The sequence below is a fragment of the Emys orbicularis genome, assembly GCF_028017835.1.
Source record: "Emys orbicularis isolate rEmyOrb1 chromosome 21 unlocalized genomic scaffold, rEmyOrb1.hap1 SUPER_21_unloc_1, whole genome shotgun sequence".
NCBI classification, from domain to species: Eukaryota; Metazoa; Chordata; order Testudines; family Emydidae; genus Emys; species Emys orbicularis.
This window is the reverse complement of record NW_027045151.1, coordinates 64,877-85,979: the sequence shown is the minus strand read 5'-3', so window position 1 is coordinate 85,979 and position 21,103 is coordinate 64,877. Positions and strand designations below refer to the sequence as shown.

The window sequence follows — 21,103 nt, the reverse complement described above, 5'->3', positions numbered from 1 at the left end:
TGAAAAGCTACCTTTTGTAGTTCATATACTTCTTTCTTGTTTATACCATAACCCAGTTTGTGCAATTAGGAACTGGGAGGGGCAAAGAGCTGAGTCTCCCCCGAGCTGATCTGAGAGTCTGTATCTTTCTGCAGCTGGGCGTGGCCCTGTCTGTGTGCATGGCTGGAAGAGGCTTGTGAGCCTAGCCCAGCAAGAAAAGGTAAACGGGGCCCAGGCTGGCGGAACAGGCGGACTCAGAGGTATCCCATTACAACAGGTGGCACGCCGAAGAGGGACAAGTGGACTTTCAATAGAGTTACTTTATTCCTTAAATATTACCCGGACACACATCTCACAGTCGTGATAAATCACGAGCTTTCTGTAGATACCTCACAGGCTCCTCTTTATGGCTAAAGATCCCGTAAGATGGGTGTTTGGTGGAGTGAGTTTGTCTGGACTGAGTTGCAAAGACCTGGGGACCCTTCCCCAAGGCGCCTCTGTCACAGCTTCTTGACCAGTGGCTAAGCCACCAATGGGGCTTTATGAGGTTGTACCAGATCCTGCAGTTCTAGCCAAAGGTCCTAGGTATGATTTCCTCCCAGGGACTGTGGCTTTTTCGTGGATTCTCAGGCCACTGTCATCATCTACTCTGACCTCCTGTATCACCCAGGACAGAGAACGTCCCCCAGATAATTCCTAGCCCAGATCTGTTGGAAAACCATCCCATCTCCACTTGATGTGCAGCAGCAGAGTCTTGGGAGTCATTAGGAAAGGGACAGATAATAAGACAGAAAATATCATAGTGCCCCTATATAAATCCACGGTCCGCCCCCATCTTGAATACTGCGTGCAGATCTGGTCGCCCCATCTCCAAAAAGATAGATTGCCCTGGAAAAGGTTCAGAAAAGGGCAACAAAAAATGGTTAGGGGCATGGAACAGCTTCCACATGAGGATAGATGAAGAAGATTGGGACTTTTCAGCTTGGAAAAGAGACCACTAAGGGGGGATATGAGAGAGGTCTATAAAATCATGACTGGTGTGGAGAAAGTAAATCAGGAAGTGTTATTTACTCCTCATAACACAAGAACTAAGGGTCACCCGATGAAATGAATAGGCAGAAGATTTAAAACAAACAAAAGGAAGTATTCACACAACACACAGTCAGCCTGTGGAACTCTTTGCCACAGGATGTTGTGAAGGCCAAGACTATAACAGGGTTAAAAGAAGAACTAAATAAGTTCATGAAAGATAGGTCCATCAATGGCTATTAGCCAGGATGGGCAGGGATGGTGTCCCTAGCCTCTGTTTGTCAGAAGTTGGGAACGGGCAACAAGAGATGGACACTTCCTGCTCTGTTCATTCCCTCTGGGGCACCTGGCACTGGCCACTGTTAGCAGACAGGACACTGAGATAGATGGACCTTTGGTCTGACCCAATATGGCCACACTTATGTTCACAACTTTGACTCGTTGGGCCCATTTATACTATCTAAATTAATACAACAGGCCTTGTGGCTGATCCAGTCTGGCCATACCCTTGAGAACATCCCTTAATTTACCCCCTTTTCTATGGAAAGTCTTGGGTTGTGTATTTGTGTGTGTGTATGTAGGTGGGTGTGACCCTGCATATGTGTTAGTTCCACCAGCCTCATGTCTGAGGAGAAAAGAACCCAGGTATCCTGGTGGACCTAAGGGGGGAAGGTTCCCTGGACACATCTTGGGTGAAAAGTCCATACCCAGCGCACTGATGGAGATGCAGGCTGGTCTCACGCGCTCCGAGCCAGGACCTTCCTCCTTGCCCTCCTCAGGGCTACGGCCACGTCCTTGTTCCTCAGGCTGTAGATGAGGGGGTTCAGGGCGGGCGCCACCGCTGTGTAGAAGATGGCCACCTGCCGGTCACGCTCCTGGGAATAGCTGGAGGCCGGGCGGAAATAGAGCCAGGCCACGGTGCCATAAAAGAGCATCACCACTGTCAGGTGGGAGCCGCAGGTGGAGAGGGCCTTGCGCAGGCCGTGGGCAGAGCGCAGGCGGCCCACAGTGACCCCGATGCGGGCGTAGGAGGCCAGGATGAAGACGAAAGGGGCCAGCACCACCAGGACACCTTCGGTGAAGGCAGCCAACTCGTTGGAGAAGGGCCGGGTGCAGGAAAGGTGCAGCAGGGGCGGCAGGTCGCAGAAGAAGTGCTGCAGGCGGCGGCTGCAGTAGCGCAGCCGGGCGGCCATGACTGTGTGCAGCAGGGAGTGGGGGATCACCACGGCCCAGGAGATGGCGGCCATCTTGAGGCAAAGGGGCCGCGTCACCACGGTGGCATAGCGCAGCGGGTTGCAGATGGCCACGTAGCGGTCATAGGCCATGGCGGCCAGCAGATAGCCCTCCATGTTGCCCACAGCCATGAAGATGAAGAGCTGGGCCATGCAGCTGGCGAAGGGGACGGCCCGGCGCTGGGTCAGGGCGTGCACCAGGGCCTGGGGCAGGGTGATGGAGGCGAAGCTCACATCCACCACGGCCAGCTGGCTGAGGAGGAAGTACATGGGGCTGCGGAGCTGGGGGTCAGCCCACACCGCCCCAAGCAGCAGAGAGTTGCCAGCTAGGTTCACCAGATATGTGGTCAGGAGCCCTGCGAAGATCAGCGGCTGCAGGTCCTGACGTTCAGACAGACCCAGGAGCACAAACTCGGAGACGGACGTCCAGTTGGCGTCGTCCATGGCGAGGGACCACGGTGGCACCTGAGCAGGGAGGAGAAGGGAGTTGCCAGTGATGTAACGCGCTGACGAATTATGCCAGCCCTCTTTGGATAACGGTTTAACAGCTCGATCTTGTTTTAAAGTTGTTCCACGTTGGAGACTCCAACCCTCACTAAGTTCTGCTCATGGTTACTGACCCTCGCTGTTAAAAATTTACAACTTAAGTCTTGTCTGAATTTGTCTAGCTTCGACGTCCAGACACTGGCACTCAGTATTCCTTTGTCTACCAGACTGATGCTCTATGACACTGGCAAACCAAGCGCTTGCTCTTGCCAAGACAGCAGGCAAAAGCTAAGGACTAAGAAACTCATAGCTGGAGGCCAAAGCAGTTCACCTGTATGGTAGTTTTGCTCAAAACAGGGATTAGTCTCATAAGAATGTATTTGGCATTTCGACTCTATGTAACGCTTGTAAATTGCTGCTGGCATTAATCTCACTTACAATGTCGGTATTCCAAGCTATAAGAAAATATGTATGTTTTGCTTTATAGAAAATGTTTGCTCAGAACTTGGGAACCCTCCCCGCCACCCATCCAGAAGGACTATCCAGATCAGATGGGCCACCAAGGATCATTGCAATGCAATGGATTGGTTAATGGCCCTGTCACACCTTCAAAATGCTATGTGCAAGAAGGTTCATCCTGGGGTCTCGGAAGCTGAATGAAGGAAATAAAACAAAGTCACGGGAAAATCATCCATCTCTTTGCCGTTTGAACTCCGGCAGGGCCAGAGACACCAAACTGAAGCCAGAGATCCCCAGGGGTTACCTCTTGGGTCTGCCCTGAAAGACACTTTGAAGGGACAGATCTCTACAAGTTGGTCACTCACAGGATTTCAATGACAACTCATTGATGTGTATGTATTTGCTCACTTTAACCTGTGAACAACTCTCTTCTTTCTTTTTCCTAGCTAATAAACCTTTATTCCGGGGTGGTTACGGGCGTTGTCTTTGGGGACTGGAAGCAACCTGAATGTGGCAGGATTTTTGGTGGAAGTGGCCATTGATCACTATAGACATAGGCGCCGACTCTGTGGGTGCTCCGGGGCTGGAGCACCCACAGGGAAAAATTGGTGGGTGCTCTGCACCCACCGGCAGCTCCCCACCTCCAGCTCACCTCTGCCTTCTCCCCTGGGTGCGCCATCCCCACGTTTCCTCCCAGCGCTTGCCTCCATGAAACAGCTGTTTCGCAGCATAACAAGCTGTGGGAGGGAGGGGAGAGGAGCAGGAACGCGGTGCACTTAGGGGAGGAGGCGGGGAAGAGGCGGGGCCAGGGTGAGGATTTGGGGAAGGAGTCCAATAGGGGCAGGGAGGAGTTGGGAGGGGACTTTGGGGAAGGGGTTGGGATGGGGGCAGGGCAGGGGTGGGAGGGGGCAGGGAAGGGGTGGAGGTGGGGCGGGGCTGGGGGGATGGGGCCGCCAGGAGAAGTTGGTGCCTATGACTACAGACCTCAAGATGTCATCAAGTCCAGCCCCTGGTGCTGTGGCAGGGCCTAGTAAACCTAGACCATCCCTGACAGGTGTTTGTCTGGCCTCTTCTTAGAAACCTACAATGACTAGAGATCCCACTATTGGAAGCCGGCTCCGGAGTTTAACTACCTTCAGAGTTAGAAAGTTTTTCCTAACCTCTAACCTAAACCTCCCTTGCTGCAGATTATGTGGACATGGAGAACAATGGAGTCCCGTCCTCATTATAACAGCCCATAACAAATGTAAAGACTGTTCTTCTTTTCTCAGGACTAAACATGCCCTGTTTTTTTAATCCTCACTCCTAGGTCAGTTTTCTAAATCTTTCCTCATTCCTATTGCTCTCCTCTGGACTCTCTCCAGTTTGACCACATCTTTCTTGAAGTGTAGTGCCCAGAACCGGACACAATACTCCATCTGAGACCTCACCAGTGCTAAGTAGGGTGGGACAGTTACATCCTGTGTCTGATATACAACACTCCTATTAACATGCCCCAGAATATTAGCTTTTTGTCACAGCTGTTTCACTTTGTTGACTCACCAGTTATTCCCCATTTTCTAGCTGCGCCTTTGACTTTCCCTGCCCTAAGTGAAGTACTTTGCACTTGTCATATTTTCAGTGCCACCTTGTTGAATTCAGACTGATTCTCTGATTTGTTGAGGTGGCTTCGAATTTGCATCCTGGCCTACAAAGTGCTTGCAACCCTTCCCAGCTTGGGGTCAGCTGTACATTTCATAAGTGCACCCTCCACTCCATTATCTAAGTCATTAATGAAAATATTGACTAGTCCCGGACCCTGGACTGACCCCTGCAGGACCCCACTAGATACGCCTTCCCAGTTTGACTGAGAACCATGAAAACTACTCTTTGAAGACAGTCTTTTGGCCAGTTGTACACCCACCTTATAGTAATTTCATCTAGACTACACTGGGGGGGAGGGGGGGAATAACTTCCTGACCACTTCAGATGACCGACTGAAGCCCTGAAGCATGAGATTGCATTCTAGTCATTGTTATAATACCGAGCTCCAAGTGTTACAGGCATGCCGAGGGAAATGCAGGTAATTCTGTTCTCTGCAAGGCCCATGAAGGGGTGAAAAGGGGATTCATAGAGTCCAAGGCGAGACAGGAGGGAGGTTCTGAAATAACCTTCCACTTGGAAAACAGCCTAACTGGTGTTAATGGGGCCTGCAATTCAAGAAGGAGGTTGGCCAGTTGGAAAGGGTTCAGAGAAGAGCCCCGGAAATGATTGAAGGATTGGAAAACCTGCCTGACAGTGAGAGATGCAAGGAGCTTGAGCTCTTTAGCTGAACAAAGAGAAGGTTAAAGGGTGACTCGATCCCAGTCTAAAAGTACCAGCATGGGGAACAATCATTTGAATAATGGGCTCTTTGATCTAGCAGAGAACGGTCTAACCCAATCCAGGGGCTGGGAGTTGAAGCTAGACACAGCGGCTGTGATAGCCTGGACTTGAGTCCATGAGTCAGGAGGGGACCTGTAGGAAAACCCTAGATACCACAAGATTCGGGGTAAAGTTCATGAGAGTCACACCATGGCGAGCACATTGCTGCATATTTCCAAGCATGCTCAGCTGCTACACAGGATGTCCGGAAAACCTACCCAACAGGGGCTCAGTCTGCTTAGTTCATCGAAGAGCCGGCGAAGACGGGACTTGGTACCAGTTTGGAAACATGCTCGCAGCCCTTCGCCCGCATCTAGATCTTGCCTGCAGCCCTGGGCCCTCTCAGCACCACACGGGAAATGCAGAATGACCAGGGGCTTGGGGACAGGTCAGGCTCTGGGAAAACTCTCCTGTGAAGAGAGACGAGAAAGATCAGGATTGCGTAAAGCATAAGAGGGAGAATGACACAACGAAAATGGGACCGAGAAAAGAGCTTGGGGGATTCTGTCGTTCCTGTCGCATGGCACAGGAACAAGGAGACAGCCCATGAACTTACAGTGAGAAATTCAAAAGACACACTTTCGCACTCAGGGACTGTGGAACTCACTGCCACAGGATGGTGTTGAGGCTAAAACCTAGCAAGAGTCAAAGAGGAAGTGGACATTTCCAAAGGGAAGAGGAACATCCAAAGTTAGATTCTCTCAAACTAACTAAACGTTGTGGAAGGGATATTAAACCTCATAGACTCATAGACTCATGGACTTTAAGGTCAGAAGGGACCATTATGATCATCTAGTCTGACCTCCCGCATGATGCAGGCCACAAAAGCTGACCCACCCACTCCTGGGATAATTCTCTCCCTTGACTCAGCTGTTGAAGTCCCCAAATCAAGATTTAAAGACTTCAAGTCGCAGAGAATCCTCCAGCAAGCGACCCCTGCCCCATGCTGTGGAGGAAGGCGAAAAACCTCCAGGGCCTCTGCCAATTTACCCTGGAGGAAAATTCCTTCCCGACCCCAAATATGGCGATCAGCTGAACCCCGAGCATGCGGGCAAGATTCTTCAGCCAGACCCTCCGGAAAAAGTTCTCTGTAGTAACTTTTAATATCCCATCATTGACCATTGTTACTAATTACCAGCGATGGCACGTTATTGACCTATTGACTAAAATCACGTTATCCCATCAAACCATCCCCTCCATAAACTCATGCTTCAGGGAGGTGAGAAACCTCTAGCTACAAGTGGTCAGGAGGGAATTTCACATGGGCTGTGTGTGCAGATCCCCACTTTCTTCTTCAGGTTCTTATTATACCTGCTGACACAGCTTGTAAGATTGTCCCGGGCCGGGGATGGATTCTGTATGAGAGGGGGATTATTCTGACCCAGTCTGGCCATTTCTACACCAGATCCCCCACTTTCAACTCACACACAAGCACCATCATTCATGATAAATCTTTGATGGCCAGCAAAGGGCTCTGATTTTGTCTCCTCCAACCCAACCTTTCCCTCAAAAAATTTCCACAAGTCAGAAATTTCCCATCAGATGGATTTCCCCTTCCCCTCCGTAGGTGGAAAACTATTTATTTTTTTCAACAAAATGGGAAATGTCCCACCTTTACGGAAAATCCCCAGATTTCCCTCGAAAAAGCCCAACGTTTTTCTCAGTTTGGGGCCAGCAAAACCCTAAAATTTTAGGCTAAAATCGTGAAAAAAATATCTTTGGATTTTCAGGAATTTGTCTTTCTTTCCAGGGGCTATTAAGTGCAGAGTTGCCCACATGTATAAATGAGCATGCAGCTCTAATGAAGCAAGCCCCTTTATTAAATTGCAGCAAGGGAGATTTAGGTTAGACAGACACTTTCTAACAGGCTAGCGAAGCCCTGGGAAAAATGACCCAGGGCAGTTGGTGGAATCTCTGTCTTGGGATGTTTTTAAGAACAGGTTAGTCAAACCCCTGTCAGGGATGGTCTAGATAATATTTAGTCCTGCCTCAAGAGAGTGGATAGATCGAGGGCCCTTCCAGTCCTACATTTCTGTGATTCTTGTCGTAAGGTGAAAACAGGACAGAGAAAACACCTTAAAACTACAACACGCATGCTAAGTAGCTTCCCAGAGATCACCCCAGAGCCCTGGTCGGGGTCTGTCCTTCAAACTTAGCAAGTTCATAACAAACCACGACCACCAACCTATCAGCAGGGCGTAGCTTCAAAAGGCTGGCGTGGGTTTTATGCATAACTGGAATTTACGTCTTCTTAGAGATCCCCCATGCAAGCCTCTTGATGCTGCTTGGCCACGTTTCTGTTCTTATCTGACGCATCGTTCCATCTGGGCTTTTGAAGTGTTTTCTCATCGATGCGTAGGGGGTGGGTTCGTGGCGACCTCTAGCGCAGTGGTTCGCAACCAGGGGGACACGCACCCCTGGGGGTACACTAAGGTCTTCCAGGGGGGTGCATCAGCTCATCTAGATATTTGCCTAGTTTTACAACAGGCTACAGAAAAGGCACGAGGGAACTCCGTCCGAACTAACATTTTATACAGACAGTGACTTGTTTATGCTGCTCTACGTCCTAGTCACTGAAATGCAATTACAATATTTATATTCCAGTGGATTTATTTGATAATTACATGGTAAAAATGAGAACGTCAGCAATTTGTCACCATAGCGGGCGGTGACACGTCTGTATTTTTAGGTTTGATTTCGGAAGCAAGTCGTTTTTAAGTGAGGTGAACCTTGGCGGGAGGCAAGACCAATCAGACTCCTGAAAGGGGTCCATTCGTCTGGAAAGGCTGACAGCCACCTCTAGAGATCTTCCCTGATTTAATTTCTAGCTCAGATCTTTTCGAAAAACATACCGTCTCAGCTGAAAAATTGTCAGGGGTGGTGAATCCACAGTGCCCGTCAGTAGATTGTGCCCATTGTTAATTACACTCATGGTTATAAATTTATGCTTTTGTTTACAGGCCTATTTTGTCTAGCTTCAGCTTCCAGCCATAACACGTCCCATCCCACCTGCCCCCTTAGAAAGGTGTCGTGTCATCCCGGGCCCCAATAACGCAGAACCTTTGCAATGAATGCAAAGGACCCCAAAGAGAATTCAACTGACTTCAATACGGTCACCCAAGAGTATTGCGGGAAATGGCCCCTTCTGTCCATGAAACGCCTGGGAAAGGTTTGATGAAAAGGCTCCGTTTTTCATGGATCTTTTTCAGGGGTCTGGGTACAAAACACGTCCTCCCTCTGAGCTCTCGGTTTGAGCTGGTCACTACGCGGAGACGCGGTCTCCCCAGGAAATCGATGCTCATGCTGAAGGTGACAAGACGGAGATAGCTCCGGGCACCCTGAGAGCCCCATCCCGGTGTGCATGGGGAAGCAAGGGTCTGCTGAGCAGGGACCCACCAGCGCATGGGGTCCTTTCCCCGGCACCATCAAAGCATCTGGCTAGACAGGGCGACACATGAGGGTGGAGATGGAGGGGCCAGGGCTGGGTGAGGGACTGCTGGAGGCAAATCTGGGTGGGGAGCGTCTTTCTGTTCAGAGCCCAGATACCAGGGGAGGGAAGGACAGATGGACGCACAGGACATGGGGTTTTTTTCCCTGCTGTCCTGCTCCCCCATCTGTCCTGGTCTCTGAGCCCCCAGATCCCGTGCCCGCCCCCCCCCATCCAGCCTGCATTGCAATCCCAAACTCTCCCCTGCCATCCCCCCATCCCTGATACGCAGCCTCACCTCGGACAAGGATGCCTGGCGCCTGCCTTCTCCCAACATCTGCAGAGGAATGGCCACCCATCCATAAAGATGAACTTCAGAAACCGGGCCCTGGGGGCAGCAGAGCCGGCCTTAATTAGCCCCCGGGAGACAGTGACTGAGAAAACAGTCATTAACGCTCAACTGAGCTGCCCCCAAAGCTGGCAGGCTCAGGGGGACTCCTGTCATCTTGGGAGGTCTCCCCACGGACTGTCAGAGGGCAGCCAGTCTCCGAGTCCTCTGAATCGCTCCCCCGCGCTATCCAATCCCCGGAAACTGGCAACTCACAGAAATTCCACTTCCTCTCCCCCCAAAAGGTGCAGCGTGCCTCAGTTTATCCATTTTCCCTTATCTCCCCTCCCCTCCTCAGCTCCTGGACACCACCCGTGAGCGCGTCTAATAAAACCAAAGATGTCTCATTTAAGAAAGAACAAAGATTTCCATGAGCCAGGAGAGAGAACGGTTGCAAGACAAAACAAGAATCACACCACACAAGGCTAGCCTTCTATATAGTGACTTCCCTAGCTAATAAAGTCGGTTTCCCCCTTCTCCCGAAGAGCAAACAGTTGGATTCTGGTTTTTGTGACTCTGGCCAGCCCAGCATCAGCCCGTTGGGTCCACAAGACCCAGGATCCAAACGTTCATGAAAGCTCCCTCGCCAAGAGCCTTTCCCGACACTCTATGACACCGACCGCAAACTTTTGTCGTTATTCGTAGCCAGGACTAGCTCCTGCCCACGGTGATGTCCCTTTTCCCAGCGGTTTTGACTCTGTGGATGCACAGTCGACTCGTGGAACTCGCTGCCGGGGGATGTTGTGGAAGCCAAGAGAAGAACCGGGCTCGAAACAGAACGAGAGACGTTCATGGAGGATAGGTCCAGTAATGGCTATTAGGCAAGATGGTCAGGGATGCGACTGTCAATATTAATCCATGACGCTGTAGGTATAACCTGTAATACGTCTCACCGTGCTTATGCGTTTTAACATGGTCCGAGCGTCCTGCCAGGACCAGTTTTGGGACAGTCTCTCGGGGGAAGCCCTTCCATGTGCTAGACTGCAAAGGAGGCCCTGCGGCTTAACCGCCTCGCACCTTCCAGCCCTGTGTCCTCAGACTGGGGGGACCTTGGCTGTCTAGCCCAGTGGTTCTTTAACCTTTTTTTCATTTGCAGACCCCTACAAAATTTCAGATGGAGGTGCAGACCCCTTTGGAACTCTTAGACATAGTCATGGTCTAGGCACCTTGTTGGTCCAGGTCAGTTTCAACCAATTCCTTAGGGAATGTCTGCACTGCAGGGAAAGCCCGGGGCTCAAAGTCAAGGGCAAACCTAACCCCTTTCTGTCTACACACAAATCGCCCTCAGTGCGTTCATCCTTTTTTCAAGACTATGATACATTTTGTACCAAGTATGCCTTGTGTGATATCATTTGAAAACCCATAATCTGCTGAACATTAGTGGCCTCGTAAAATATGTGTAACAACATTGCATGTAAAGTTATACGATTCCGCTGTATGACGTTTCTGAGCCATGTTCCAAGTTTAGAAAAGCGGGCTCAAACCAGTTCCTCAGAGACAAAATGTAAACTGATGCCTCGGTCAGGTGTCAACGTCATCAAACGGGCCATCGCCTGGTTAAGAGGCCATTCTTTGGCAGAAAGAAATGTGTGAGGATAAAATTGAAGAACAGAGGCCACAAATTCTCTCTCCCTTCATCTCTACTCACGGCATTGACTTCAAAGACCTTGGATTGGGGAGTGATCCTGGCTGAAAGATCCAGCCAGAAAGAACATGTGATGAGAGAGAGAGAGAGATCCTTTCACTTTAAGTTCACGTCGCTTGTTAAGTGAAGGGATTAGTTTGCGTTTTTACTTTTTATGCCTTTGTAACCAACTCTGACTTTTATGCCTCCTTACTTGTAATCAATTTAGACTCTATCGGTCTGGAGTTAAGAAACTTTTTTTGTTTTAGCGACACCTGGGTGGGTTTGGATGGAAGTGTCCGGGCGGCTCCTTGTGCCGCTCGTTTTCTGTTCATGAAATGACGGGCTATGGACGAGCTGGTGATGTCCAAGAGGGGGCTGGGCAGTGAACGATGTACAGTGCCAGGGGGCTGGGAATTTGCCAGTGTCGCTCTGCAGTGTAATTCCTGGGTGGCTGGTGCAGTAAAGCCGGGGTGTGATTTACACAGTGGAAGCTGCGTGTGAGCAGACCAGGAGCGGTGTGAAAAGGATCACCGGCTGGAGAACTGAGGGGACCCTGCTGTCCCAGGACCCCACGGTGGGTGAGTCAAGCCAGGAGCCAGGGTTCAAGCCTTATTGCTTTGCCTTGTAGACACGGCCCTACTGGGGAGTCCGCCAAAAGCATCCCACAATCCCGACTTCCTTTGTCCTCTGGCCCGTCGAGTCTGGGAGACGGTCAGGTTTTGGGAGGGGCCTGGGAAACCTGGATTAAGGGTGGTTGGACGCAGGCCGGCGTAATGCAGCGTGGCTGCTGTGGCTGTAGATTGGGACCCGACGTTCCACAATTCCTGGGCTTACCCATGAGTGTAGACGCTCAAGCCCTGGGTTAACCAACCCAGCATCTGCTCGCTCCAGTTCGACTCACCCTGGATTAACCCTGCCATGTAAACAGACCCTGTCATGGTTCGGTTCAGTCCACCCACACACCCCGCCGGCTCTTCGCCTGTCCCGAGAGCAAACTCAATCCTGTCCCCTCCCACAGACACACTGGGTAGCAATGAACAAAAGGGGGGAAACCGAGGCACGCAGGGGCAGCCTACAAAAACCATTGCAAAAATTCTCACTTGGTCACAATCTCACATGTTCCCCCCCACCTCCTTCTTGGTGACTAAACCTCCTGCCAGCCTTGGTGTAGTGAGTTTGTTGGTCTGTGAGGAACGGGTCTGTCTTGGGGTTCGATTTGGTTTGTCCCAAGGACTTTCGGCCAAGGCGTGTTGAGCTAAGAGCGCAGGGGGAAGCTCAAGCACCAGGCATGGGTCTCGCGGGAGCAGACAGAGACGGGGAAGGCAGCATGGCCCTCCCCTGGGCTACACCCCTGCTTCCCGCTGTGATCCATCCCCAGCGTCTTAGTTACCGGTAACGGTTCCCTGCCGCTCTGGGCGTCGTTAGCTGCCGTGGCCGTTGGGGACGGGAGCCGGGGGCGGAGAGCAGCGGCTGATGGGTTGCAGCGGGAGTTTGGGGTAATTAACAGGATGTTTGTCCCAAACTAAGGGAAGCTGTTCATCGATTCACCTCCCTGACCCAGCGTGAGCGCAGAGCTCTGTGAAACCCTCCAGACTACCATGCACAGAGATTGGGAGGGAGAGAGTCATTGACCCGTACCCTGAGACAGCCCGAGGCCTGTCCCACCTCCATCTCTGGGCTTCTGCAGGGAGTCAGCCCCCCTCTTCCCACCCCCCTAGGTGGCAGTGCAGCCCACAAGGGGTGGGGGGGAAACTGAGGCACGCGCGTGATTTGTACAAATATTACAGCCGATTCCCATGCCGGCCCAGCGTTGCTCCTCCTTGTGGCGGGGGGTGGGGAGGGACACTCACTCGCCCTGCCTCCTTGGACGAACTGGAAAGGAAGTTGCAGTGGGATAAATTCAGCCAGGGACTTAGGGTGGAAATTTTTCAACCCCCCGCCCCCAAGGGAATTAAGCACCAAACAATTGCCCAAGAGGGGAGCGGCTTCTCCAGCCTGGGCCATTTTCCTGCCATCCTGGGAAGTTTCCCTAAAAGACCTGCCCAGGGAATTATTTGGGGGCAGGGCTCTGGGCTGTGGAGGTCAGATTGGCCGACCACCATGGTTCCCACCAGCCGTGGCAGTGGTGAAATGAGCTGTCTCTCTAAAAGGCAGGCTTTGATGCTGATGCTGTGGCATGTGCTACAATCTGGCATGGACGGGGTAGGCATGGGGTCCCCTCTGGCCTAGGGAACCTTTGAATCTAGGAAGCCTTTTCCAATCCAGTCTCATGCTTCAGGGCTTGGCCTGCAGGGTCAGGAAGGTCCCCCACTCCGACTCTCAGATGCACAATGAGCCAGATGCATTCTGGGTTTTTCCCCCCCAACACTCTGCTCTGAATCATCAGAGACGGGCTGGGAGCTTTGAGACGGTTCAGAAAAAGGCCCGGCCGGTGGGCCCGCTCCCGTGCTCAGCTCTGGCTCGCCCCATGTCAGCGAGGCAGGGACTGTGGTGGGTTTTTTGCTGTCCTCTGGGACAATCGGGACATCTGAGCGCCATCCTTTACCAGATCAGCTCCTTTCTTCTTGGCACAAGCGGCAGCTGCGCCACACGGGTGATGGAGGAAGGGGCAGCCGGGTGATGGAAGAAGAGGGCAGTAGACATTCTCACCTTCCAAGATCACGGTTTTCCCATCTGACTGGGCAGCTCTGGCTGGTTATCCAGAGCAGAAGACCAGCCTGCTCACTTCTGCCTGCCAAAGGAGCTGTGCCAGTCTCTCCCCACCTCGGTGTGGGGGTGGCACGGGGCGGCTCCCCATTGCCAGCTCATGGCCCAGGGATGCGGGGCGGGAGGGCCGGGGTGGGAACCAACAATCCAGGGAGCCTCAGCTCAGTTCTGATTTGGGTTTCGGTCCAAAAAGGCTTTAAAAGGAAATGAAATTTCATCTCCCCATTTTGCAGGGGAGACAGGAGGAGAAACAGAGCTGGGGAAAGACTTACCCAAGGTCATACAGAGCCGGCTCCCAGTCCCCTCCCCCGCCCCCGCTCTAACTCACTAGCCCCCACTCCCCTCCCAAACCCTGGTTGTACATGGCGACACTAACACAGAAGTGAGGTTGCCTGGAAGTATGTCGTCCCCTTGCAGAACAGGGAATTGAACAAAATCCAAACAGCTGACAACAAGGCAATGCAAACAGGTTGTAAAAGGAGATGAGGAGCATGTACATTTCAACCACTGTGGGGCTGGCAGACTTAAGGCATGTATGTTAATGGGGCATACTGGGGCAGTGCCAAAAGAGGGCAGAGATAAGGTGACAAAGGCAGCCTTAAATGTGCATTTCCCAGATTTCAGAGATTTGTATTATGCTCCACTCAGCCGTTCTACAAGGGCACAACCGACCCCCAATCAACCCTGACTCTGTGCTAACATTGAGGTTTTGCCATCAGCTCTCTACCTTGTCGAAAAGGGAAAGACACGCTGCTGGTAGGAATTCAGTGGTGTAGTAAAGTATTCATTACCCTTATGCTATTTATTACTACTACAGCTTCTTTCGGGCAGATGATTCTTGTTGGTTTGGTCACACGTGTGTGAGAGAGAGAGAGAGAGAGAGAGAGAGAGAGGCTTTTCTTAGCTTTTCTCGTTAAAATAACTAAACATACGGATACAAACAGAGAGAGAGCTCTGGCTATCGGCACAGTCACCAGCACCAGCACCTACAATTTGTGGAAAACAAAGATCACAAGCCGGTTGACCTCGCTACGGGAAACCGGCTGTACCCAAATTCCAGGGCACGTTTCCAGCTCTTTTCTGCCCTGTCTTCACACACCCCGCCCTTGAATTCAGGACCCTATTTTGAATATTTATATTCTCCCATTTGCCCTTCAGCAGATTCCACACTAATTAGAGTCTCAAACTCATCAGCATTATACGCTGTAGCGTCCCTACAAAGCCATGACAACAGGAGATGGTTGCACATGTCACATCCGGCAATTCACATCACAAGCCAGCCCCGATGCAGCTGCGTTCCTGCTCCAACCTGGCCCCCTCTCCACAACCATTGCCCCTCGGTATTCGAGGATGATTGCTTTCCATAAAACCATGGTGGGTTATCACTGGCGGATCTGCAGGTGGCTAAAAAGACTGAGCTGAGATCCACGGGTCTTGTCCCGACGGGGGCAGATGTCTCTCAATGGAAGGGGTGGATCTGGATCGTCAAGTCGGGCGGCATCATGTTCTTTCCTCCTTTCCCATTTTCTCTGTTGGATCTTGAAATCCTGGGATCGTCCCCACAAGGTCCTTTTCCATTTTGGTCAGTTGAGGGCTTGGGTCTCCCATGAGTTTGGGTCAATATTTCACATCTTCAGCTTGGTTCTGAGGGTGTCTTTGAAGTGGTTTTTTTAGCTCATCCTTCATCTGCTGGCCGTGGCTCAGTTGGGAGAACGTGACTGACTTCAGGAGTCAATCTTCTGGCTGTTGAAGAACACACCCAGCCCAAGGGTGTTGGCGGGGGATGATCAGCACATCAAGGATGGAGGTTTTGGCTTGGTTAGTATGTCGATCGTCCTGCTTGATTCGGCAGATCCTGTGGTAGCACCGTTGACAGTAGTGTTCAAGAACCTTGAGGTGTCTATGTAACGCCAACGGATGCTGGTCATCAGCAGGTGGGATCGAACCAGGGACCTCTGGAGCTTAGAGGATGAGCCTCTACCGCATGAGCTAAGAGCCAACTGGCCATTAGCGAAGGCAGTAGAGCAGACTCATTTGATCTCTCTCTCAAAGTGGTCTAGATGGGACAGAGCACCACATCCAGGAGGTGTGTGGGTTACATCTACTCTACGTGACCCAGGTTCGAGCAACGGACCAGATTGCAGGGAGACCAACAGCCCGGCTCGCGAAGAGCTTGGGTTGAGTCTTGAGGTCACAAGCTTCAAAGGCACGTTTTTCTCGAGTGTCCAAAAGCTGCAGTGGCACCTTGAGAGCCGGTTGAAGGGTGGAGTTTGCGGCGGGGCCAGCAGAGGGGTCACAGCTGGTTCCCATCGCGAAATGTCAAGAGATGTTTGAGAGAAGGGAGCTTTCCATTGGGCTGGACCCGTCTCTGCCACATGGCAGCCGGTCAGAGCTTGTGATGTTTCGGTGTCATCCAGGATGCATTTGCTGGTCAGCCGCGAACCCTCCAAATTCCCCAATTGCAGCCATGCAGATGCCCCGAGAAAACCAGCACGGCTCCCAGAAACAGCTCCCCAGCGCGGTGCCGATCTGCTCTCCTACATCGACTGCTCTACGTGGACTGTACAACTCAGCTCTGGTGCCCAGAGCTACGCCAGCAACCCCCCACCATGGCGTAGACGCAAGCTATGCTGATGGAAGGTGAAATCACCTCCCCAAGTGGCGGTCGCTTAGTCAATGGAAGCAGACGGCAGTCAACCTAGCCATGGCTACACTACGTCGTTCAGGGGGGCAGTGGATTTTTTCATACCTCTCACCCATGTAGCTGTATCGACCTATATTTGAAGTGTAGACAAGGCCTCAGTCCAAAATGCCTTTATCTTGGGTGGAGCCTCGCACTTAACTTATCCTTAAGTTAATTGAAGGGTGAGCTCATGGCTATCAATCTCCATGAGGGCTGTGATTCACCCAGTCATTACGCCCTCTCAGTTTAACAGCACCCGGCAGCAGATGGAAACTGGTTTTGGGGTGGAGAGGAGGCTGTCACTCAGGAACCCCTGGGTCTAATGACCCCAGATTTGGATCTCCAAGGCTGTCCTGCATCCCCGTGAGCCGCACCAAATTTAAAGCAAGCCAAGTAACGATTCGGCTTCTAGAGGGTGTGGAAACCCACTAGCCCTTTTCCGGCCTTGGCGCAGCGGCAGTGTTAAAAAACAAGGGGACGTTTTCTTTAATACCATTCTCGGTTTGGGTCCCCTGAAGATTTTGTGGGTTCCACGCACTCCATTGGCTAAAACTCAACACACCAAGGTCATTTTGATCCACAGCACGTCAGTCATTCGCTTTCTCTCGCTCTGAGCAAAAAACAACGTGCTTAGAAAGTATCAGGGGGGAGCCGTGTTAGTCTGTATCTACAAAAACAACAAGGAGTCTGGTGGCACCTTAAAGACTAACAGATTTATTTGGGCATAAGCTTTCGTGGGTAAAAACCTCACTTCTTCGGATGCATAGAGTGAAAGTTACAGATGCAGGCTTTATATACTGACCGCTATACGTACCTACATGCCTCCAGCTTCCATCCAAGACACATCACACGATCCATTGTCTACAGCCAAGCCCTAAGATACAACCGAATTTGCTCCAACCCCTCAGACAGAGACAAACACCTACAAGATCTTTATCAAGCATTCGTAAAACTACAATACCCACTTGGGGAAGTGAGGAAACAGATTGACAGAGCAAGACGGGTACCCAGAAATCACCTACTACAGGACAGGCCCAACAAGGACAATAACAGAACACCACTGGCCATCACATACAGCCCCCAGCTAAAACCTCTCCAGCGCATTATCCACGATCTACAACCTATCCTGGAAAATGATCCTTCACTCTCACAGACCTTGGGAGGCAGGCCAGTCCTCGCTTACAGACAACCCCCCAACCTGAAGCAAATACTCACCAGCAACTACACACCACACCACAGAAACACCAACCCAGGAACCAATCCCTGTAGCAAACCTCGTTGCCTACTTTGTCTCCATATCTACTCTGGCGACACCATCAGAGGACCCAACCACATCAGCCACACCATCAAGGGCTCATTCACCTGCACATCCACTAATGTTATATATGCCATCATGTGCCAGCAATGCCCCTCTGCCATGTACATTGGCCAAACCGGACAGTCCCTCCGCAAAAGAATAAATGGACACAAATCGGACATCAGGAATGGTAACATACATAAGCCAGTAAGTGAACACTTCAATCTCCCTGGTCATTCGATTACAGATTTAAAAGTCACTATCATTGAACAAAAAAACTTCAGAAACAGACTTCAAAGAGAAACAGCAGAACAAAAATTCATTTGCAAATGTAACACCATTAATCTGGGCTTGAATAGGGCCTGGGAGTGGCTGGCTCATTACAGAAGCAGCTTCTCCTCTCCTGGAATTGACACCTCCTCATCTATTATTGGGAGTGGACTACATCCACCCTGATTGAATTGGCCCTGTCAACACTGGTTCTCCACTTGCGAAGTAACTCCCTGCTCTCCATGTGTCAGTATATAATGCCTGCATCTGTAACTTTCACTCCATGCATCTGAAGAAGTGAGGTTTTTACCCACGAAAGCTTATGCCCAAATAAATCGGTTAGTCTTTAAGGTGCCACCAGACTCCTTGTTGTTTTCGTGCTTAGAAACTTTTTGAAAAATGGCTCTTTTGGGGCAGGCGATATCTCCAGCGCCCGGCGCTCAAATGCTCCCAAATCGGGGTCACTAACTCGCCTCCACACCCTCCTGAGGGGCGCCACATTTCAAAGGGCTCCGCCGAAGCTGGTGGATTTCGGAGGCCTTCAAAAGAGGCAGCCTTTAACTAGAAGTCCCTGACGCAAACTGAATTACCATGGGGGAGGCGGCTGCTGGGAACAGACACGCCTGGGCGGCTGCCCCTGGAGCCGTTCCCTGCAGGATGCGCTGGGCGCGGGCCTTGGCTCCCTGCCCCGGAGCCGGCATAAAAGGGGGGCCCCGAGCGGCTGCTCCGACACCCAGCCAGACGCAGCCTCAGCCACCATGAAGCCGCTGCTGCTCCTCGGGCTCCCGCTTCTCCTCGTCCTGCTGGCCGCGACGCCCCCCGGCTGCCAGGGCATCATCATTCCCCGGTGCCAGCTGGTCCGGATCTTCAGGCAGAACGGGCTGGAGGGCTTCGTCAGGAAAACGGTGGCTGATTGTGAGTAACTGCCCCCATCTACCCACCGCTGCCGGGGCCGGCTCCCCCCAGGACTCCCACACCCAGCTCTTCACAAAGAATTAAAGGGCCAACTCTAGCTCCCAGCCAGCTCTTAGGGGGGACCCAGGGTGCAGTCCCCCTGCCCTGGGGGGCCCCTCTGCTATATGGGAGATGGAGGCCACCCGGTGTGGCTCAGCGGCCAGGGCGTTCTTCCCCCCGCACCCATTTGAAATCCCTTTTTCATGGCAGGCGTGGGGGCTGGGGGGAGGACCCTAGAATTCCTACATGCCGTCCGTGTGCTCTAACCACTAGGCACAAGGCTGCCCCGGCATACGTGCGCCCGGCCCAGTATAGAGCTGGGGAGGTGGATTGAAGGGCAGGGGGCCCAGGGGAGTTAGGCACCTCCAGGGTTAGGCAGCCGCTGAGCGGCGGGTTGTGGATCGAGCCCCCAGGGGCCCGGCCAGAAGGGGTCCCGCCCCCTCACCCGGCCTCTCCCCGCATGCAGGGGTCTGCCTGGTAAAGCACGAGAGCAGTTACAACACCAGCACCATCAACCGCAACAAGGACGGCAGCACGGACTACGGGATCTTCCAGATCAACAGCAAGTACTGGTGCGCCGACGGGCGGACGCCGGGGGCCACCAACGGCTGCCGCATCGCCTGCAGCAGTAAGAGGGGCAGGGAAGGGGGGCAGGGACCCACCCGACACGGCCATGCCACCCCCCCTCCACCCCTCGCTCTCCATCCATCCAGCCGTCCGTCCTCCCCCCTGGCCCCTCCACCCACCCCTCCATCCGTGTCTGTCCACGCCTCACACCTCATGTCCCTCCATCTGTCCATCCATCCACCCACGGATCTACCCCCACTCCCGCCTCTCCATCCATCCTCACGCGCATCCACCCTCCCTCAGTCCCCACACCCTCCTCTGCCCCCTGGCTCACCCCACCCATCTCTCTGCCCCCCAGAGCTCATGGATGACAATATCACGGACGACATCAAATGCGCTAAGCTCATCGCACAGCGGGCGCGTGGCCTCACGCCCTGGTGAGTTTCACTGGTACGGGGGTGGGGTGTAGGGTAGGGAGGGGAAACGGCCCAGGTGGGTCCCAGGAGGGAAGCAGCAAGTGGGGAGAGCTGGGCGTAGAACCCAGGAGTCCTGGTACCCCTGCTCTAATCACTAGACCCCATTCTCCCCTCTTGTAATCAGGGAAAGAACCTAGGAGTCCTGGCTCCCAGCCCCCCTGCTCTAATCACTAGACCCCACTCCCCTCTTGTAGTCAGGGAAAGAACCCAGGAGTCCTGGCTCCCAGCACCCCCTGCTCTGACCACTAGATCCCGCTCCCCTCCCAGACCCCCCGACACTGATAACAGAGTGTAGGGTCCCATGCCACCCACCCCTCTCTGCCACGCCTGCCCTCTCCACCAGGGCCAGATGCACCACGTCCAGCTGGCCACGGGCAGGGCCAGGGCACCGGCCCGCTGGCCCCTTCTCCCCCCTGACTCACTCTCTGCTCTTCTCTGGCAGGGTCGCGTGGAAGAGTCGCTGCAGAGGGAAGGATTTGAGGCCATACGTCAGGGGATGCTAGAGCCCAGAGCCAGCCGCACGGACAGCTGGGGGTGGGGCATGGGATGGAGGGGTAGACAGAGGGGTGCAGCTGGGGTTAAAAGGGTGTGTGGGGCTGGATAGATATTGGGGTGCATGCGAGGATGGAGGGATAGCTAAGTACAGGGATTAATGGCAGATTGAGGGGGCAGGGGGCCAGGGAGCTGGCCAAAGGGTGGGGCATGGCAGGGGGGCCGGCGCGTGGGGACGGACGGACATCGGCTCAAGGGGGCTGAACAGCAAAGGCCTGGAGGCGGCCTCAGGCCCCACCGCAGAAGCCGCCCTAGAGGCCTGGTTGACTCCAGCCTGGTCTTGGCCTCACAAGGGCTGCGCCCCCAAAGCGCCCAGATGTGGGCGGCTGTGACCCCTCCCCCGTCCCCAATAAACACTGAACCCCCTGCACCAAGAGCCACGCGTCCTTGTTTGGTGGGCAGGGGCATCGTGTCCGGGTGAGGGGCATTTGAATCATTGTGTCGGGGCTGGGAGCGAGGACTCCTGGGTTCTCTCCCCAGCTCTGGGAGGGGAGTGGGATCTAGTGGTTAGAGCAGGGGGGGATGGGAGCCAGGACTCCTGGGTTCTCTCCCCGGCTCTGGGAGGGGA

At 53.0% G+C, this 21,103-nt stretch overlaps 2 protein-coding genes across 2 annotated transcripts; one reads left to right on the top strand and one right to left on the bottom strand.

The window, feature by feature from the left end:
* Positions 1 to 1,745: 1,745 nt before the first annotated feature.
* LOC135894981 (olfactory receptor 1L3-like) lies at positions 1,746 to 2,684 on the bottom strand. The gene has a single exon (XM_065423040.1). It carries the CDS (start codon positions 2,682 to 2,684, stop codon positions 1,746 to 1,748), a length of 939 nt encoding a protein of 312 aa, XP_065279112.1.
* Positions 2,685 to 18,744: 16,060 nt separating this feature from the next.
* LOC135894978 (lysozyme C-like) lies at positions 18,745 to 20,486 on the top strand. The gene is made up of 4 exons (XM_065423032.1): positions 18,745 to 18,901; positions 19,407 to 19,568; positions 19,866 to 19,944; positions 20,426 to 20,486. The coding sequence occupies exons 1-4, from the start codon at positions 18,745 to 18,747 to the stop codon at positions 20,484 to 20,486; spliced, it is 459 nt and encodes a 152-aa protein (XP_065279104.1).
* The last annotated feature ends 617 nt before the right edge of the window (positions 20,487 to 21,103 follow it).